This window comes from Somniosus microcephalus, chromosome 7 (assembly GCF_052327205.1).
Source record: "Somniosus microcephalus isolate GS21.2 chromosome 7, FLI_Smic_1.0, whole genome shotgun sequence".
Lineage (NCBI taxonomy): Eukaryota > Metazoa > Chordata > Chondrichthyes > Squaliformes > Somniosidae > Somniosus > Somniosus microcephalus.
In genome coordinates this window covers 153,371,165-153,383,720 of record NC_140993.1, presented here as the reverse complement: position 1 = coordinate 153,383,720, position 12,556 = coordinate 153,371,165, and the positions used below count along the sequence as shown (strand labels likewise).

At 47.8% G+C, this 12,556-nt stretch overlaps 1 protein-coding gene across 6 annotated transcripts in view; it reads right to left on the bottom strand.

Annotated features, from left to right (window-relative positions):
* The window catches only part of prex2 (phosphatidylinositol-3,4,5-trisphosphate-dependent Rac exchange factor 2), a 943,088-nt gene that overhangs the window by 44,486 nt on the left and 886,046 nt on the right, over positions 1–12,556 (bottom strand). For all 6 annotated transcript variants that reach the window (XM_085993112.1, XM_085993115.1, XM_085993113.1 and 3 more), the window contains one exon: positions 11,138–11,240. In XM_085993112.1, coding sequence (XP_085849238.1) covers positions 11,138–11,240 — 103 coding nt within the window. The remainder of the gene's footprint in view (positions 1–11,137; positions 11,241–12,556) is intronic.

Sequence of the window (12,556 nt, the reverse complement as noted above, 5' to 3'; positions counted from 1 at the left end):
ATTTGTTGCCTTGACCGGCTCAGGGTTTGCGGAGCAGGTCCATTCATGTTCTTTCAATGGCACAAGCCAATCCCTGAGACGGGGCCTAGAAGCGACTTGCAATAAGCCGCCAACGGACGGCCCTTGCACTTTGTGCCTCCCTCCCGTCTTGGTGCTCCTCCTCCTCCTCCTCCTCCTCCTCTGGTGCTCCTCCAATGTCTGCTGGCAGCGGCTGAGTCCTGAGGATAGCCAGGTTGTGCAGCATGCAGCACACTACAACGAAATGGGAGACTCGCTCAGGCGAATACTGAAGGGCTCCCCCGGAATCATCCAGAGAGCGGAACCGTTGCTTTAGCACGCCGATTGTGTGCTCAATGATGTTCCTGGTCGCTTGATGGCTGTCATTGTATCACTCTTCAGCAGGGGTGCTGGGCACACGGAGCGGGGTCATCAGCCAGGTGCACAAAGGATAGCCCTTGTCCCCAAGAAGCCAGCCTCCCGGGTGAGCCGAAGCTTCGAAAATGTCTGCCACAGAAGTCTGGCGCAGGATGAAGGCGTCGTGGCTGCTGCCTGGAAAGCGGGCATTGACAGCTAGTATCAGCTGCCTGTGGTCACACACCAACTGCACGTTCAACGAATGGAACCCCTTCCGGTTGCGGTAATCCTCGGCATTCTCTAGAGGCGCCCGCAAAGCCACATGCGTGCAGTCAATGGCGCCCTGGACCATGGGGAAGCCCGCTTTTCTTGCAAATCCCATTGCACGCTTTTGCTGCTTGTCCAGGGTCATGGGGAAGGAAATGTACTGACGTCTCCTTTTGAAGAGGGCATTCGTGACTTGGCGGATGCAACAATGCACCGTGAACTGGGAGACATTGGCAATGTCCCCAGTAGCGGATTGGAAGGAGCCGGTGGCATAGAAGTTCAGAGCCACTGTCACCTTCACTGCCACCGACAGAGACGTCCTGCTTCTCAGCTGAGGCTGCAGATCTCTCTGAAGTAGGTGGCAGATCTCAGTTACCGCCTCCCTTCTGAATCTAAGCTTCCGAATGCACTGCTCCTCAGACATGTTGAGGTAGGAGAAGTGCTGGCGGTATACCCTGGGAGGGTAAGGCCTCCTGTACCGACGCCTGTTGGCCCTCCTCCATCTGCCCATGATTGGCACTCTCTCTCGGCGTCTCTGAGCCTTCTCAATGCAATGGAGAAGCCCAACATTTCCACCAATTGCAGCCCCCATTATATGTGGCCACTCAAGGCTATGGCAGTGAAAAAGAAATCCAACTGCAAAGCTCTGGCCCGAAGCCAGAAGTTCCTGTGCGAGCGCTGAGTCAAAGCAGAAAGCTCTCTCCCTTTGTCTCTCTCTCGCACACAGAAGGAGTGGTCCAAAATGGCTACCACAAAGAATGCAGGAAGGGCCCCCTTTATATAGCGCCCCCCCCGCCCAGCCCCACAGCGACTGGGAACCATTCCACTTCACCAGTCGCTGGGAGTGCCAGGCGGAAAGAAGGGGGGCGCCACTGAAGTTCCGGTTCGGGGCGCACCAAGAGCGTTGCACCATGAAATGACGTCAGGATCTGCGCGTGCAGCTGAGCGGGTGTTGCGGTTTTGTGCCGTCGCTAAATGTTCGCGAGAGGCGCAGATTGCGCCGCGCCCGGGCGCTAGCCGCTTCACGCCCCACTTATCGCCCTCTTAAGGCGCTAGTGGCTGGCGCTACCAACTGAATTTCTAGGCCAAGGTCTTTTACCAGCGTATGGGTTTAAATAAATATTAAAATTAAATGTTTTAAATGATTTAACCATACAAAAACCTTTAAAATTAGTGTTGTGTTTGTACCGCTATACACAACTACATAAAATAATAAAGCAGCAGAGACTGACAGTAACTTCAAGTGATCTTTACTGGTTAACTGGAACTTCAGCACTGACTATACAAATCGATACGCGTCTGTTATATACGCTCGCAACTAAGGATGTACACCTGTAAAACAAAGTAGTCCCTTCAATGTTGTATACATTACACTTCCTCCCCCTTTAGTTTAATAGTATATTAACGCAAAATTTCTATAATTAACATACAGAGCCTGTCTTTACAGTAACCTTTTTGTTTTCTTAAAAGTAACAAAATTCAAATTCCAACATAATATTTTATTTTGTCAATAGCCCTTTTACAAGTCAAGTCTCTGGGGAGGCCTCCTCTGCCTCTCTGGGTAACGTCTCTCCAGACTCTTTTGCTTTGGGGAATGAGACTGTACAGGTACAGTTGCATCAGATGAGCTATCAGCACAGGTAGAGCTCTCAGCTGAGGATGAGGCTGGTGCTGATGCTGATGAATCAGGAGTGTCTGTTTCCATGTCAGGTGAGTCTGGGCGAGGTATAAGGGTGTTTTCCACCTGAACATCCAGAATTTGGTCCACATGACGTCTCAAAACGTTCTCTCCCACATCCACAGTATACATCAGTGGTCCCTCTCTTGTGGATATTGTACCTGGTTGCCACTTTTCCGTCCGGAAATCACGAGCAAGAACTGACTGTCCCACACTGAAGCTTCTTGTTGGCTTAGCATTGAAATGTTTGAACTGTTTGTTCTCTACATCACGACGTACATTCGGTTTAAGAAGGTCCATGTGAGATCTCAGGTTCCTGTTCAGAAACATCATCGCTGGAGTCTGATTAGTGGCTGCATGTACTGCATTCCAATAAGCAAAGAGGAAATTGTCTATCTTGTGTTGCAGTGGTAGATTCTCGCTGTACATTGTTTTGATGGCCTTCTTGAAAGTCTGTACGAATCTTTCTGCCAAGCCATTTGTAGCTGGATGGTACGGGGCAGATGTGTAGTGCTTGATTCCATTTTTCCTCATGAAACCTTGGAATTCGTCAGAGACAAATTGTCGTCCATTGTCTGTGCAGATTTGTTCTGGTAAGCCATTTCTAGCGAACATGGTCCTCAGAACTGAAATGGTCTTTTCAAATGTGGTTAATTTCATTTTAATGACCTTGGGCCATTTGGAATGTGCATCGACTGCAATCAAGAACATGGAGTCCATGAACGGTCCAGCAAAGTCGATGTGCACACGTTGCCATGGTGATGAGGGCCATTCCCATGGATGGAGAGGGGCTTGTGGTGGTGCGTTCGGGACCTTTTGACATCCTGAGCAGCTCTTTGTCAGGTCCTCGATCTGTTTGTCAATTCCTGGCCACCACACGTATCCACGGGCAAGGCTTTTCATCTTTACCGTACCTAAGTGGCCTTCATGCAGTTCATCTAGCACTCAGTTACGAAGCTTGGGAGGAATCACAACTCGTGAGCCGCACATCAGTGTTCCCCGACACACTGATAACGGCTCCCTCCTAGCTGAGAATGCTGGAAACAATAAGTCACCAAGCGCTGGCCATCCCTTCACAGTGATGTCATAAACTTTTGACAATGTAGGGTCATTGCGTGTTTCTCTTTCAATGAGGGAGTTTGTCACTGGTAGCTGCTCAACTATTGTTGTGTGAAATACCTCTGCTGAGTCAACTGTTGTAGTTCTCTCTGAGGTCGGCAGTGGTAAATGTGACAAACCATTGGCGTTGCCATGTTGCTTGGTCCCCTTGTATTCAATGTCATACAGGTGAGCCTCTAGGAAGAGTGACCATCGCTGCAGCCGTTGTGCCGTCATCACTGGAATGCCCTTCCTTGGGTTGAAGATTGAAATGAGAGGCTGGTGGTCAGTTAACAGTGTAAACTGTTGACCATACAAGTAGTGGTTGAATTTCTTGACTCCCCACACAAGGCTGAGGGCCTCTTGGTCAATCTGTGCATAATTGCATTCAGCTGTAGTCAATGATCTTGAAGCAAAGGCTATTGGTCTTTCTGAGCCATCTGGGAACTTATGTAACAACACGGCACCAATGCCATGGGGTGAAGCATCACATGCCAGTCGAATAGGTAAGGATGGGTCAAAGTGAGCTAGCACCTCTTCTGAAGTAATGAGTCTTTTACTCTCTTGAAAAGCTTGTTCACAGCTGTCACTCCACTTCCATTGTGACCCTGTCTGTAGCAGTGCATTTAGTGGATGTAACACTGTGGATAGGTTGGGCAAGAACTTGTGATAGTAGTTCACCAGTCCAAGATATGATCTCAACTGAGACACATTTTCAGGTGTTGATGCATTAATCACAGCTTCAATCTTGTCTGGAGACTTGTGTAAACCATCCTTGTCAATCACATGTTCACAGTATGAGATTTCCTTTTTGAAAAACTCACACTTGTCTCGGTTCGCTCGGAGCCCATACTCCCGTAAACTGATGAGCATCTGTTCGAGGTTGGAAAGGTGGTCGTTGTCATTCTTGCCAGTAATGATGATGTCATCAAGATAACACTGAGTACCTGGGATCCCCTGCAGGACTTGGTCCATTGCCCTTTGCCAGATTGCAGGAGCTGATGCTATTCCGAATACCAGCCAATTGTGCTGGTAAAGGCCTTTGTGCGTATTTATTGTCAGGTACTTCTTTGATGCATCATCAATTTCCATTTGGAGATAGGCCTGGGCCAAGTCAATCTTTGTGAAGCGTTCCCCTCTTGACAGGGAAGCAAAGATGTCCTCAATGCGAGGCAATGGGTACTGTACTGTGTGGAGGACTGGGTTAACAGTCACTTTAAAGTCTCCACAGATGCGCACTTTTCTTGGCTTTCCTGGTTTTGTGCTGGAGGTTTTCTTCATCACTGGAACTATAGGTGTGGCCCATTCACTCCAATCCACCTTGGACAGGACCCCTAACTGCTCCAAGTTCTCCAGCTCTGCTTCTACTGAAGGGCGAATTGCATAAGGCACTGGTCAGGCCTTGTGGAACTTTGGATTTGCATTCTCCTCAATCTTAATTTTTGCTTTCATGCCCTTAAGTGTTCCTATTCCCATCTTGAACACTTCCTGAGAGTCAGAGAGTATTTGTGACAGTCTCACAGGAGTGGCATTGCTGACCTCCTTTGCTGACACAAACAGTGCTTGGATGGTATGCCAATCCAACTGTATTTTCCTGAGCCATTCGCGTCCCAGCAATGGTGGTCCTCCATTTTTCAGTACATAGAGGTTCAATTGCGGTATTTTTTTTTCTTTGTATGTCACTGTCACTTTTATTTTACCTTTGGGGCACAATCTTTGTCCTGTGTATGTCTTTAACAGTACTTTAATTGGCCTTAGCGGTATGTGTGAAAACATTCGTTTGTAGTCATGTACAGCGATCACTGTTAAAGCTAAGCCTGTGTCCAACTCCATTTTCAGCCTAACTCCTGCCACTTCTGGAGTAATCCATATTATTCTGTGATCCTCTGTCTCTTTCACACTGTGTAGTTTCAGACAAGCCAAATCCTCTTCCTCTGAGTCTGTGTCACTTTTTTTTATCTGAACTGTTTCCAGTCACGTGGTGTACCTTCTTGTATCTTTCTTTGAAAGGTTTCTTGTTTTCAGTCACTTGATGTACCTTCTTGTTACTCTGAATTGTATCAGTTTTCTGCTTCTTCTTTGCTTTGCAGACTCTTTCAATGTGCCCTTGTCTGCCACATTGTCTGCAGTCTTTGTCTTTAAACCAACAGTCATTGTGGTCATGTGACATTTTGCCACAACGATAACACTTCTTTTCTTGTTTCAGTGACATTTTATTAGTTGAATATTCCAGGGATTTTTGTTGAATTTCTAAAGCGCCATGTGCTGCTGCTTCCATTGATATTGCGATACTCAGAGCCTTCTCCAATGTGAGGTCTTTTTCAGACAGGAGCTTCTTTTGTGTGCTTTCATTTTGCATGCCACACACAAATCTGTCCCTCAATGCGTCTGATAAGCCCACTCCAAATTGGCAATGTTCTGATAATTTGCGCAACTTTGCCAAATATTCAGAAATGCTTTCATTTTTGCTCTGGTTCCGTTTATGGAATTTAAATCTTTCAGCTATGAGCAGTGGTTTGGGGCTTAAATGGTCTTGGGGTGTGTCCACTATTTGTTTGAATGTTTTGTTTGCTGGCTTTTCAGGGGTTAATAAATTACTTAGCAGCCCATATGTCTTTGCGCCCATAACACTCAGCAAAACAGTGGCTTTCTTTTCTACCTCCACTCCGTTAGCCTCACAGTACAACTCCACTCTTTCAATGTAAGTTGCCCAGTCTTCAATGCTGCTATCAAATGCTGCAATAGTGCCAATCATCGGCATTTTTTTTTTCAAACCCATTTTTCTTTCTTTACTAGTTAGCTAGCGTCATGCAAGTCACTGTGCACTTTTCACTTGACTTACGTATCCCCTGCCTAGCTTAGCAAGCGTACTCTGTTTTCTCTGCCTTCTCGCTCCTTTCTTCCAAGTTTCGGTGTCCTCTGGATGCGATGCCAGAATAGGAAGACGTAGGTTCATAATTCTCGTCACCAATTTGTTGTGTTTGTACCACTATACACAACTACATAAAATAATAAAGCAGCAGAGACTGAGAGTAACTTCAAGTGATCTTTACTGGTTAACTGGAACTTCGGCACTGACTATACAAATTGATACGCGTCTGTTATGTACGCTCGCAACTAAGGATGTACATCCGCAAAACAAAGTAGTCCCTTCAATGTTGTATACATTACAATTAGTTTAGGTTATTTTTGGCCCCTGAAAAATGTTCAAATTTATTTTTCAAAAAATTAAATTTTTGTTTTAAATGTTTAATTAAATTGTATTTTAATTAATTTTGAACATGTGAAGATTTATTTTTATTTCAATGCTGCGATAGTGTGTTTTTTAGGGGATTTCTGTTATGCTTATGGGGATTCCGTACGTAAATGGAATCCCTGTAAGCATAATGGGAATCCCCCTTTTTGATTGGTTGGGCCGGCACATGCGACCCGAGGGTCGCTTGCGAAGCACATGCGCCGCGGGATACGTGGGCCTTTATGTAGGCATACACCTGCAGGTCCAGGGGCGCGAGTCTTCGAAACTCCAGAGGCACCAGGTAGGTGTGGAATTTACTTGCGATACAGAGGCATTCGCCCGCAGGAAGCCTCCGACCGCAATTTCCAGCCCATTGTGTGCAGATTTTGAACATCGTGACTTGGGACCATGTGCAGATTTTGAACTTTTTGATCTAGGATCATATGCGCATTTGGAATTATGTTTATCTATATATATAAAAGGATATGTCTATCTGTCTGTCTCTCTGTCTGTCTCTCTGTCTGTCTCTCTTTCTGTCTCTCTGGCCGGCTATACAATCAAAAGTTATAGAGCGTACCTACGCATATGTTATATCAAAAGAAAGCTCATCATTAGGGGACTCTTGTAGGCGTATTTACTTTTTGCTCCGACAAAAATTGTGCCGACGGTCGGACAAAAATTGTGCCGACGGTATCCAAAAAACGTTCAAAATTCCTCTCATTATCTGCTCATTTGCATCGAGTGGGGGCGGGTTCATTTTGTGTGCGGGCGGGCCATCCTACAGTTGAGTGACGTGATGATTGACCAATCCTACAGTTCAGTGACCTGACGGTTGACCAATCAGTGCGTGTGTGGGCGGGCCTTATCATTCTGAACCGAGGTGAGTCGCCGCCATCTTGATTCCAAACTTTTCCTTTCTTTTTCACGCTTTCTGCGTGTTTCTTTTCAAATCTACATTTCCAGCAAAAAAAAAGTTGCTTTTAAAACACAAATTGTTTTTTAAAAAAGTTAATTAATTTGTAAATCTTTACTCTAACCTCTATAATTCTCCTACCTTTCACCGTTTTTCCAGGCCCGGGGCCTAGGCTTCTCCAACTGCCAGCAGTGCAACTCTAGACCCAGGCTCCCGGCCTAGACAGAGACAAACACTGGCAGAGGGGAGAGGGTGTGCTGCCTCAGCTCCATTCCCGGAGTCAGTAGGTAGGGAGGCTTCATAAGCAACTGGGGTAGGTCGCAAGCCCCGAATAATAATCTGAAGATCCTGAGTTTGCAGCTGAGGAAATTTCTTCTTCTGACAGCCCCAGGTTAACGGCAGCCATCTTTGTCAAGGAGGGTGAAAAGTTTCAGTGCGACGCCATTTTGATTCCGTGTGTAACAGAGTGCATGCGCAGCCATCTTAGTACAGGAACATAGAGTGGGTGGGGCTTCTGTGCTCCAAATCGGGTCCTGGTGACCGAGACAGACAATCGACTGTGTGGGCCGGGCCGCTTGCTTTCCACTGAAAAGCAAGCGGCGGCCATTGTTTGTGATACAGCACACTGAGAGGTGAGGACCCCTTTTTTAATAAAAAGATTGGTGAGGTTATAAAGTGTATGTTATAGAAAGATTTACCAAAAATGTTTTATAAGTACAGGAAACTTTGTGCTATCCGGAGGTGAGCTATCCGGCAATCTGGAGCCGCCGGCAAAACTCAGCAGCCGTTTTTTATTCTTTTTGTTTGTTTTTTTTGCTTTGTTTGAACAGTCAAGCTGTGCAAGGTCTGTAGCTATAGCAACAGCTTTAGCTACAGAGCTTTAGGGCCACACCTGAGTGTTTAGAAGCTGTTGCTAAGCAACAGTGTTTGTTGTCAAATACGGAGATAAGAATCTCCGTATTTCTCAACATTAACTCTGGAGAGTACGGCAGTTTTGAGGCAAGGCAGCAGCTCGGTCCGGTGGGTGCCGGATAGCACAAAGTTTCCTGTACTTTAAGTTTATCTCCCCCCTCCCTTCCCCCCCCCACCCCCCCCCACTCCCACACCCCGTTCCGCCCCCTCCACACCCACTTCCCCCCCTCCCCACCCCCCTTCCCCCCCTCCCCACCCCCTTCCCCTTCCCCCTTCCACCCCCCTCCCCAACCCACTTCCCACTCCCCACACCCCAACCCCCTTCCCCACCCCCCCTCTCCCCCTTCCCCCCTCCACACCCCCCCTTCCCCTCCCCCCCACCCCTCCCCTCCCCACCCCCCACCCCCCTTCCCCTCCCCCCCACCCCTCCCCTCCCCACCACCCCTCCCCTCCCCACCCCCCTCCCCCCCTTCCCCCTCCCCTCCCCCCCACTCCTCCCCACCCCCTCCCCTCCCCGCCCCCCTTTCCCCCCTCCCCTCCCCTCCCCCCCACTCCTCCCCCCTTCCCCTTCCCCCACTCCCCCCTTCCCCTTCTCCCTCGCCCCCTCCCCTCCCCCCCTACTCCCCCCCCTCCCCCCCAGTCGCTCTCTCTCTTCCCCCCAGTCATTCTCTCTCTTCCCCCCAGTCGCTCTCTCTCTCTCTTCCCCCCCAGTCGCTCTCTCTCTCTCTTCCCCCCCAGTCGCTCTCTCTCTCTCTTCCCCCCCAGTCGCTCTCTCTCTCTCTTCCCCCCATCGCTCTCTCTCTCTCTTCCCCCCCAGTTGCTCTCTCTCTCTCTTCCCCCCCAGTCGCTCTCTCTCTCTCTTCCCCCCCAGTCGCTCTCTCTCTCTCTTCCCCCCCAGTCGCTCTCTCTCTCTCTTCCCCCCCAGTCGCTCTCTCTCTCTCTTCCCCCCCAGTCGCTCTCTCTCTCTCTTCCCCCCCAGTCGCTCTCTCTCTCTCTTCCCCCCAGTCGCTCTCTCTCTCTCTTCCCCCCGTCGCTCTCTCTCTCTCTTCCCCCCCAGTCGCTCTCTCTCTCTCTTCCCCCCAGTCGCTCTCTCTCTTCCCCCCCAGTCGCTCTCTCCCTTCCCCCCAGTTGCTCGCTCTCTTCCCCCCCAGTCGCTCGCTCTCTTCCCCCCAGTCACTCTCGCTCTTCCCCCCAGTTGCTCTCTCTCTTCCCCCCCAGTCGCTCTCTCTCTTCCCCCCCAGTCGCTCTCTCTCTTCCCCCCCAGTCGCTCTCTCTCTTCCCCCCCCGTCGCTCTCTCTCTTTCCCCCCAGTCGCTCTCTCTCTTCCCCCCCCAGTCGCTCTCTCTCTTCCCCCCCAGTTGCTCTCTCACTTCCCCCCCAGTCGCTCTCTCTCTTCCCCCCAGTCACTCTCTCTCTTGCCCCCAGTCGCTCTCTCTCTTCCCCCCAGTCGCTCTCTCTCTTCCCCCTAGTCGCTCTCTCTCTTCCCCCCAGTCGCTCTCTCTCTTCCCCCCAGTCGCTCTCTCTCTTCCTCCCAGTCGCTCTCTCTCTCTCTTCCCCCCCCAGTTGCTCTCTCTCTCTCTTCCCCCCAGTCGCTCTCTCTCTCTCTTCCCCCCCAGTCGCTCTCTCTCTCTCTTCCCCCCCAGTCGCTCTCTCTCTCTCTTCCCCCCCAGTCGCTCTCTCTCTCTCTTCCCCCCCAGTCACTCTCTCTCTTCCCCCCCAGTCGCTCTCTCTCTTCCCCCCCAGTCGCTCTCTCTCTTCCCCTCAGTCGCTCTCTCTCTCTCTTCCACCAACAACATGCCCTCAAAAGACCCTCGGCACTGCCGGGCACTTTAGCTAGTAATGAATATAAAAGTACTAGGCCGAGAATAAGAAATAAGTCTTCAGCCAGATCGGAGACAGAACTCGACTGAAGACTCTTCAAGAGCGAGCGATGGTCACAGTGAAACACCTGCATCTGCGAAACACCTCCATCATCCTCCACTCTATGATCCTCTTTCTCTTTTCACCTCTCACTCTCACCTGATAGAGCTGCACTTGTGTGTTGCCACTGGCATTCAGATTTCTTTTCTTCAGCTGCACTTTTAACTCTAGTGCTTTGAACTTGGTTATCCTATGCACCTTGCACATGTAGGCAACGAATGGAACCCTGTTCTTGTCCACCAATGCAACCCCTTGCTTTCACAACAATTGGATCAGTAAGATGTTAGTTTACCTCAGCTGGAGCTATGCTATGTGCTTGGCCAGGATCACTTGACACTTCGCAGGCATCAGTGGAATAGGCGGCACATCATAATAATATATAAATAGTCCACCACAACATTACTGCATGACAATCTGCACCATTCTCATGTATACAAAATGTATATTGTTTTAACCAGCTATATACAACCATGTGAAAGCTTCAAAACTAATTTTTACATATGCAGCTTGGCAGCGTTGAACCTTATGATAAATGGCTCCTTCGGTCAAAAGAACTGAATCAAGCTCCACCAATAGTTCAGTTGATAAGTCTGCTGCTTAAAGTGGAATGAAGTCAATGAGGAACAACTTAAATTCTTCAAGTCTAATATAATAAACTAATACATTTTGTCTCATGGTATGAGGGATCAACCAATATTATATACATATTTTTTATAAAAAATGGTATATCTCAAAAAACATGTCACTTTCTATTAGTATACCTGTTTCCTCATCATATCGGTAGCCTGCATCATGTAGCGCGGAGGTAGCCCATGACTTCTGGCAAGAATGATTGCCTGTTCTAGAGTGACACTCAATGTACATCTGGAAGAGAAGGAAGATACTAAATCAAAGGCCATTCCTTTGGGGTTAGATACATTTTTCAGACAATTGGAGTTAGTATATTACGTATATGCTGTCAACAAAATGTCGTTCTTCATAAAGACTATATTGAAGTTTTAAAAATATATCAAACAAAATGTAATTTTGAAGTTTCCTCACTTTTAAAATCTTCATTTTATTTGTTTTGGCTCCCTTGCTGAAATTATGGTAATTATGCAACATATGTCCACCTTCAACTGAAAGATTGTCAACTGCTTAGTAGAATTTCTAGACTACTGAGCTGAATGTCCACTGCACTCAGCAGCTGCATACCTGCCAGAGAGTGGGAAAACTGAGGTCAATGGCTCAGATTTTGCAGTAGATATAGCAGTGAGGCCAGCAGCACTCACCGTTATTAAACAGTAAATCGGACAACAACTTCCAGTGTCCGTACATGGGCAGTTAAACGTGGAAATCAGGAAGTTGTCCGAGATGCCGTGCTCCTCCAGAAACTGTACTATAACAGTATCTCGTCCAGAGACTTGGCAGTCAAATACATGAAGGGCGTGAAGTTGTGGTACTTACCCACTAAACATGCCAGACAAAGCTAGGGATTGTCCATTCAAGCGTTAGTGAATTTTTAATGACGTGATAAGTCTTAATTACTGTCAAACTCTGGCACTGAAAATCAACTTTTACAAGTTAACTTTTACGCTAAGATTTTAATTATTGTTGGTGATTTAAAAAAATATAAAAACAATTTTTTTTTACTTTTCCTTTCTGTCTCTTTTATCTCTCTCTCTTAATCCCATCTTTCTTTCCCTCTATTTTGCTTTCTGTATATGATTTGGCATTAAATTAACTATTCTAATTTACACTTTCTGGTTCAGACTCTGCGGCTGTGAAATTGGGCCCGTTTGCACTGTTAAGCCGGTTTTGAAGCAAAAATGGCAGCCGGCTCGCTTCCACCCACTTCCGGCGTGGAACCCGGCGGCTGCCATTTTAGGCAAGTCATCAGCGCTGCCGTTGCCTGTGAACGCTCCAGACATGGAAATGAGCCAGATTGTGACGTCAATCGGCGTGCAATGCTGAATTGATGTACGATCTCGTGTTTTGGATGTCGTCGTTTCTTTTAACACCCTCTCCAAAGCATGCACGACAGCAGTATGACAGACCCTCTACTCGCGCTTAAAGGGACACATACAACTTTCAGGTAAGTTTAGATTTTTGCTGGTTTCTTTACATTTTATTGGAGTAGTGGCTTGGTGGATTGTATTTAAAAAGTTGTTAAAGTGTGAAGGGAGTGCAGGGAGTGTTGC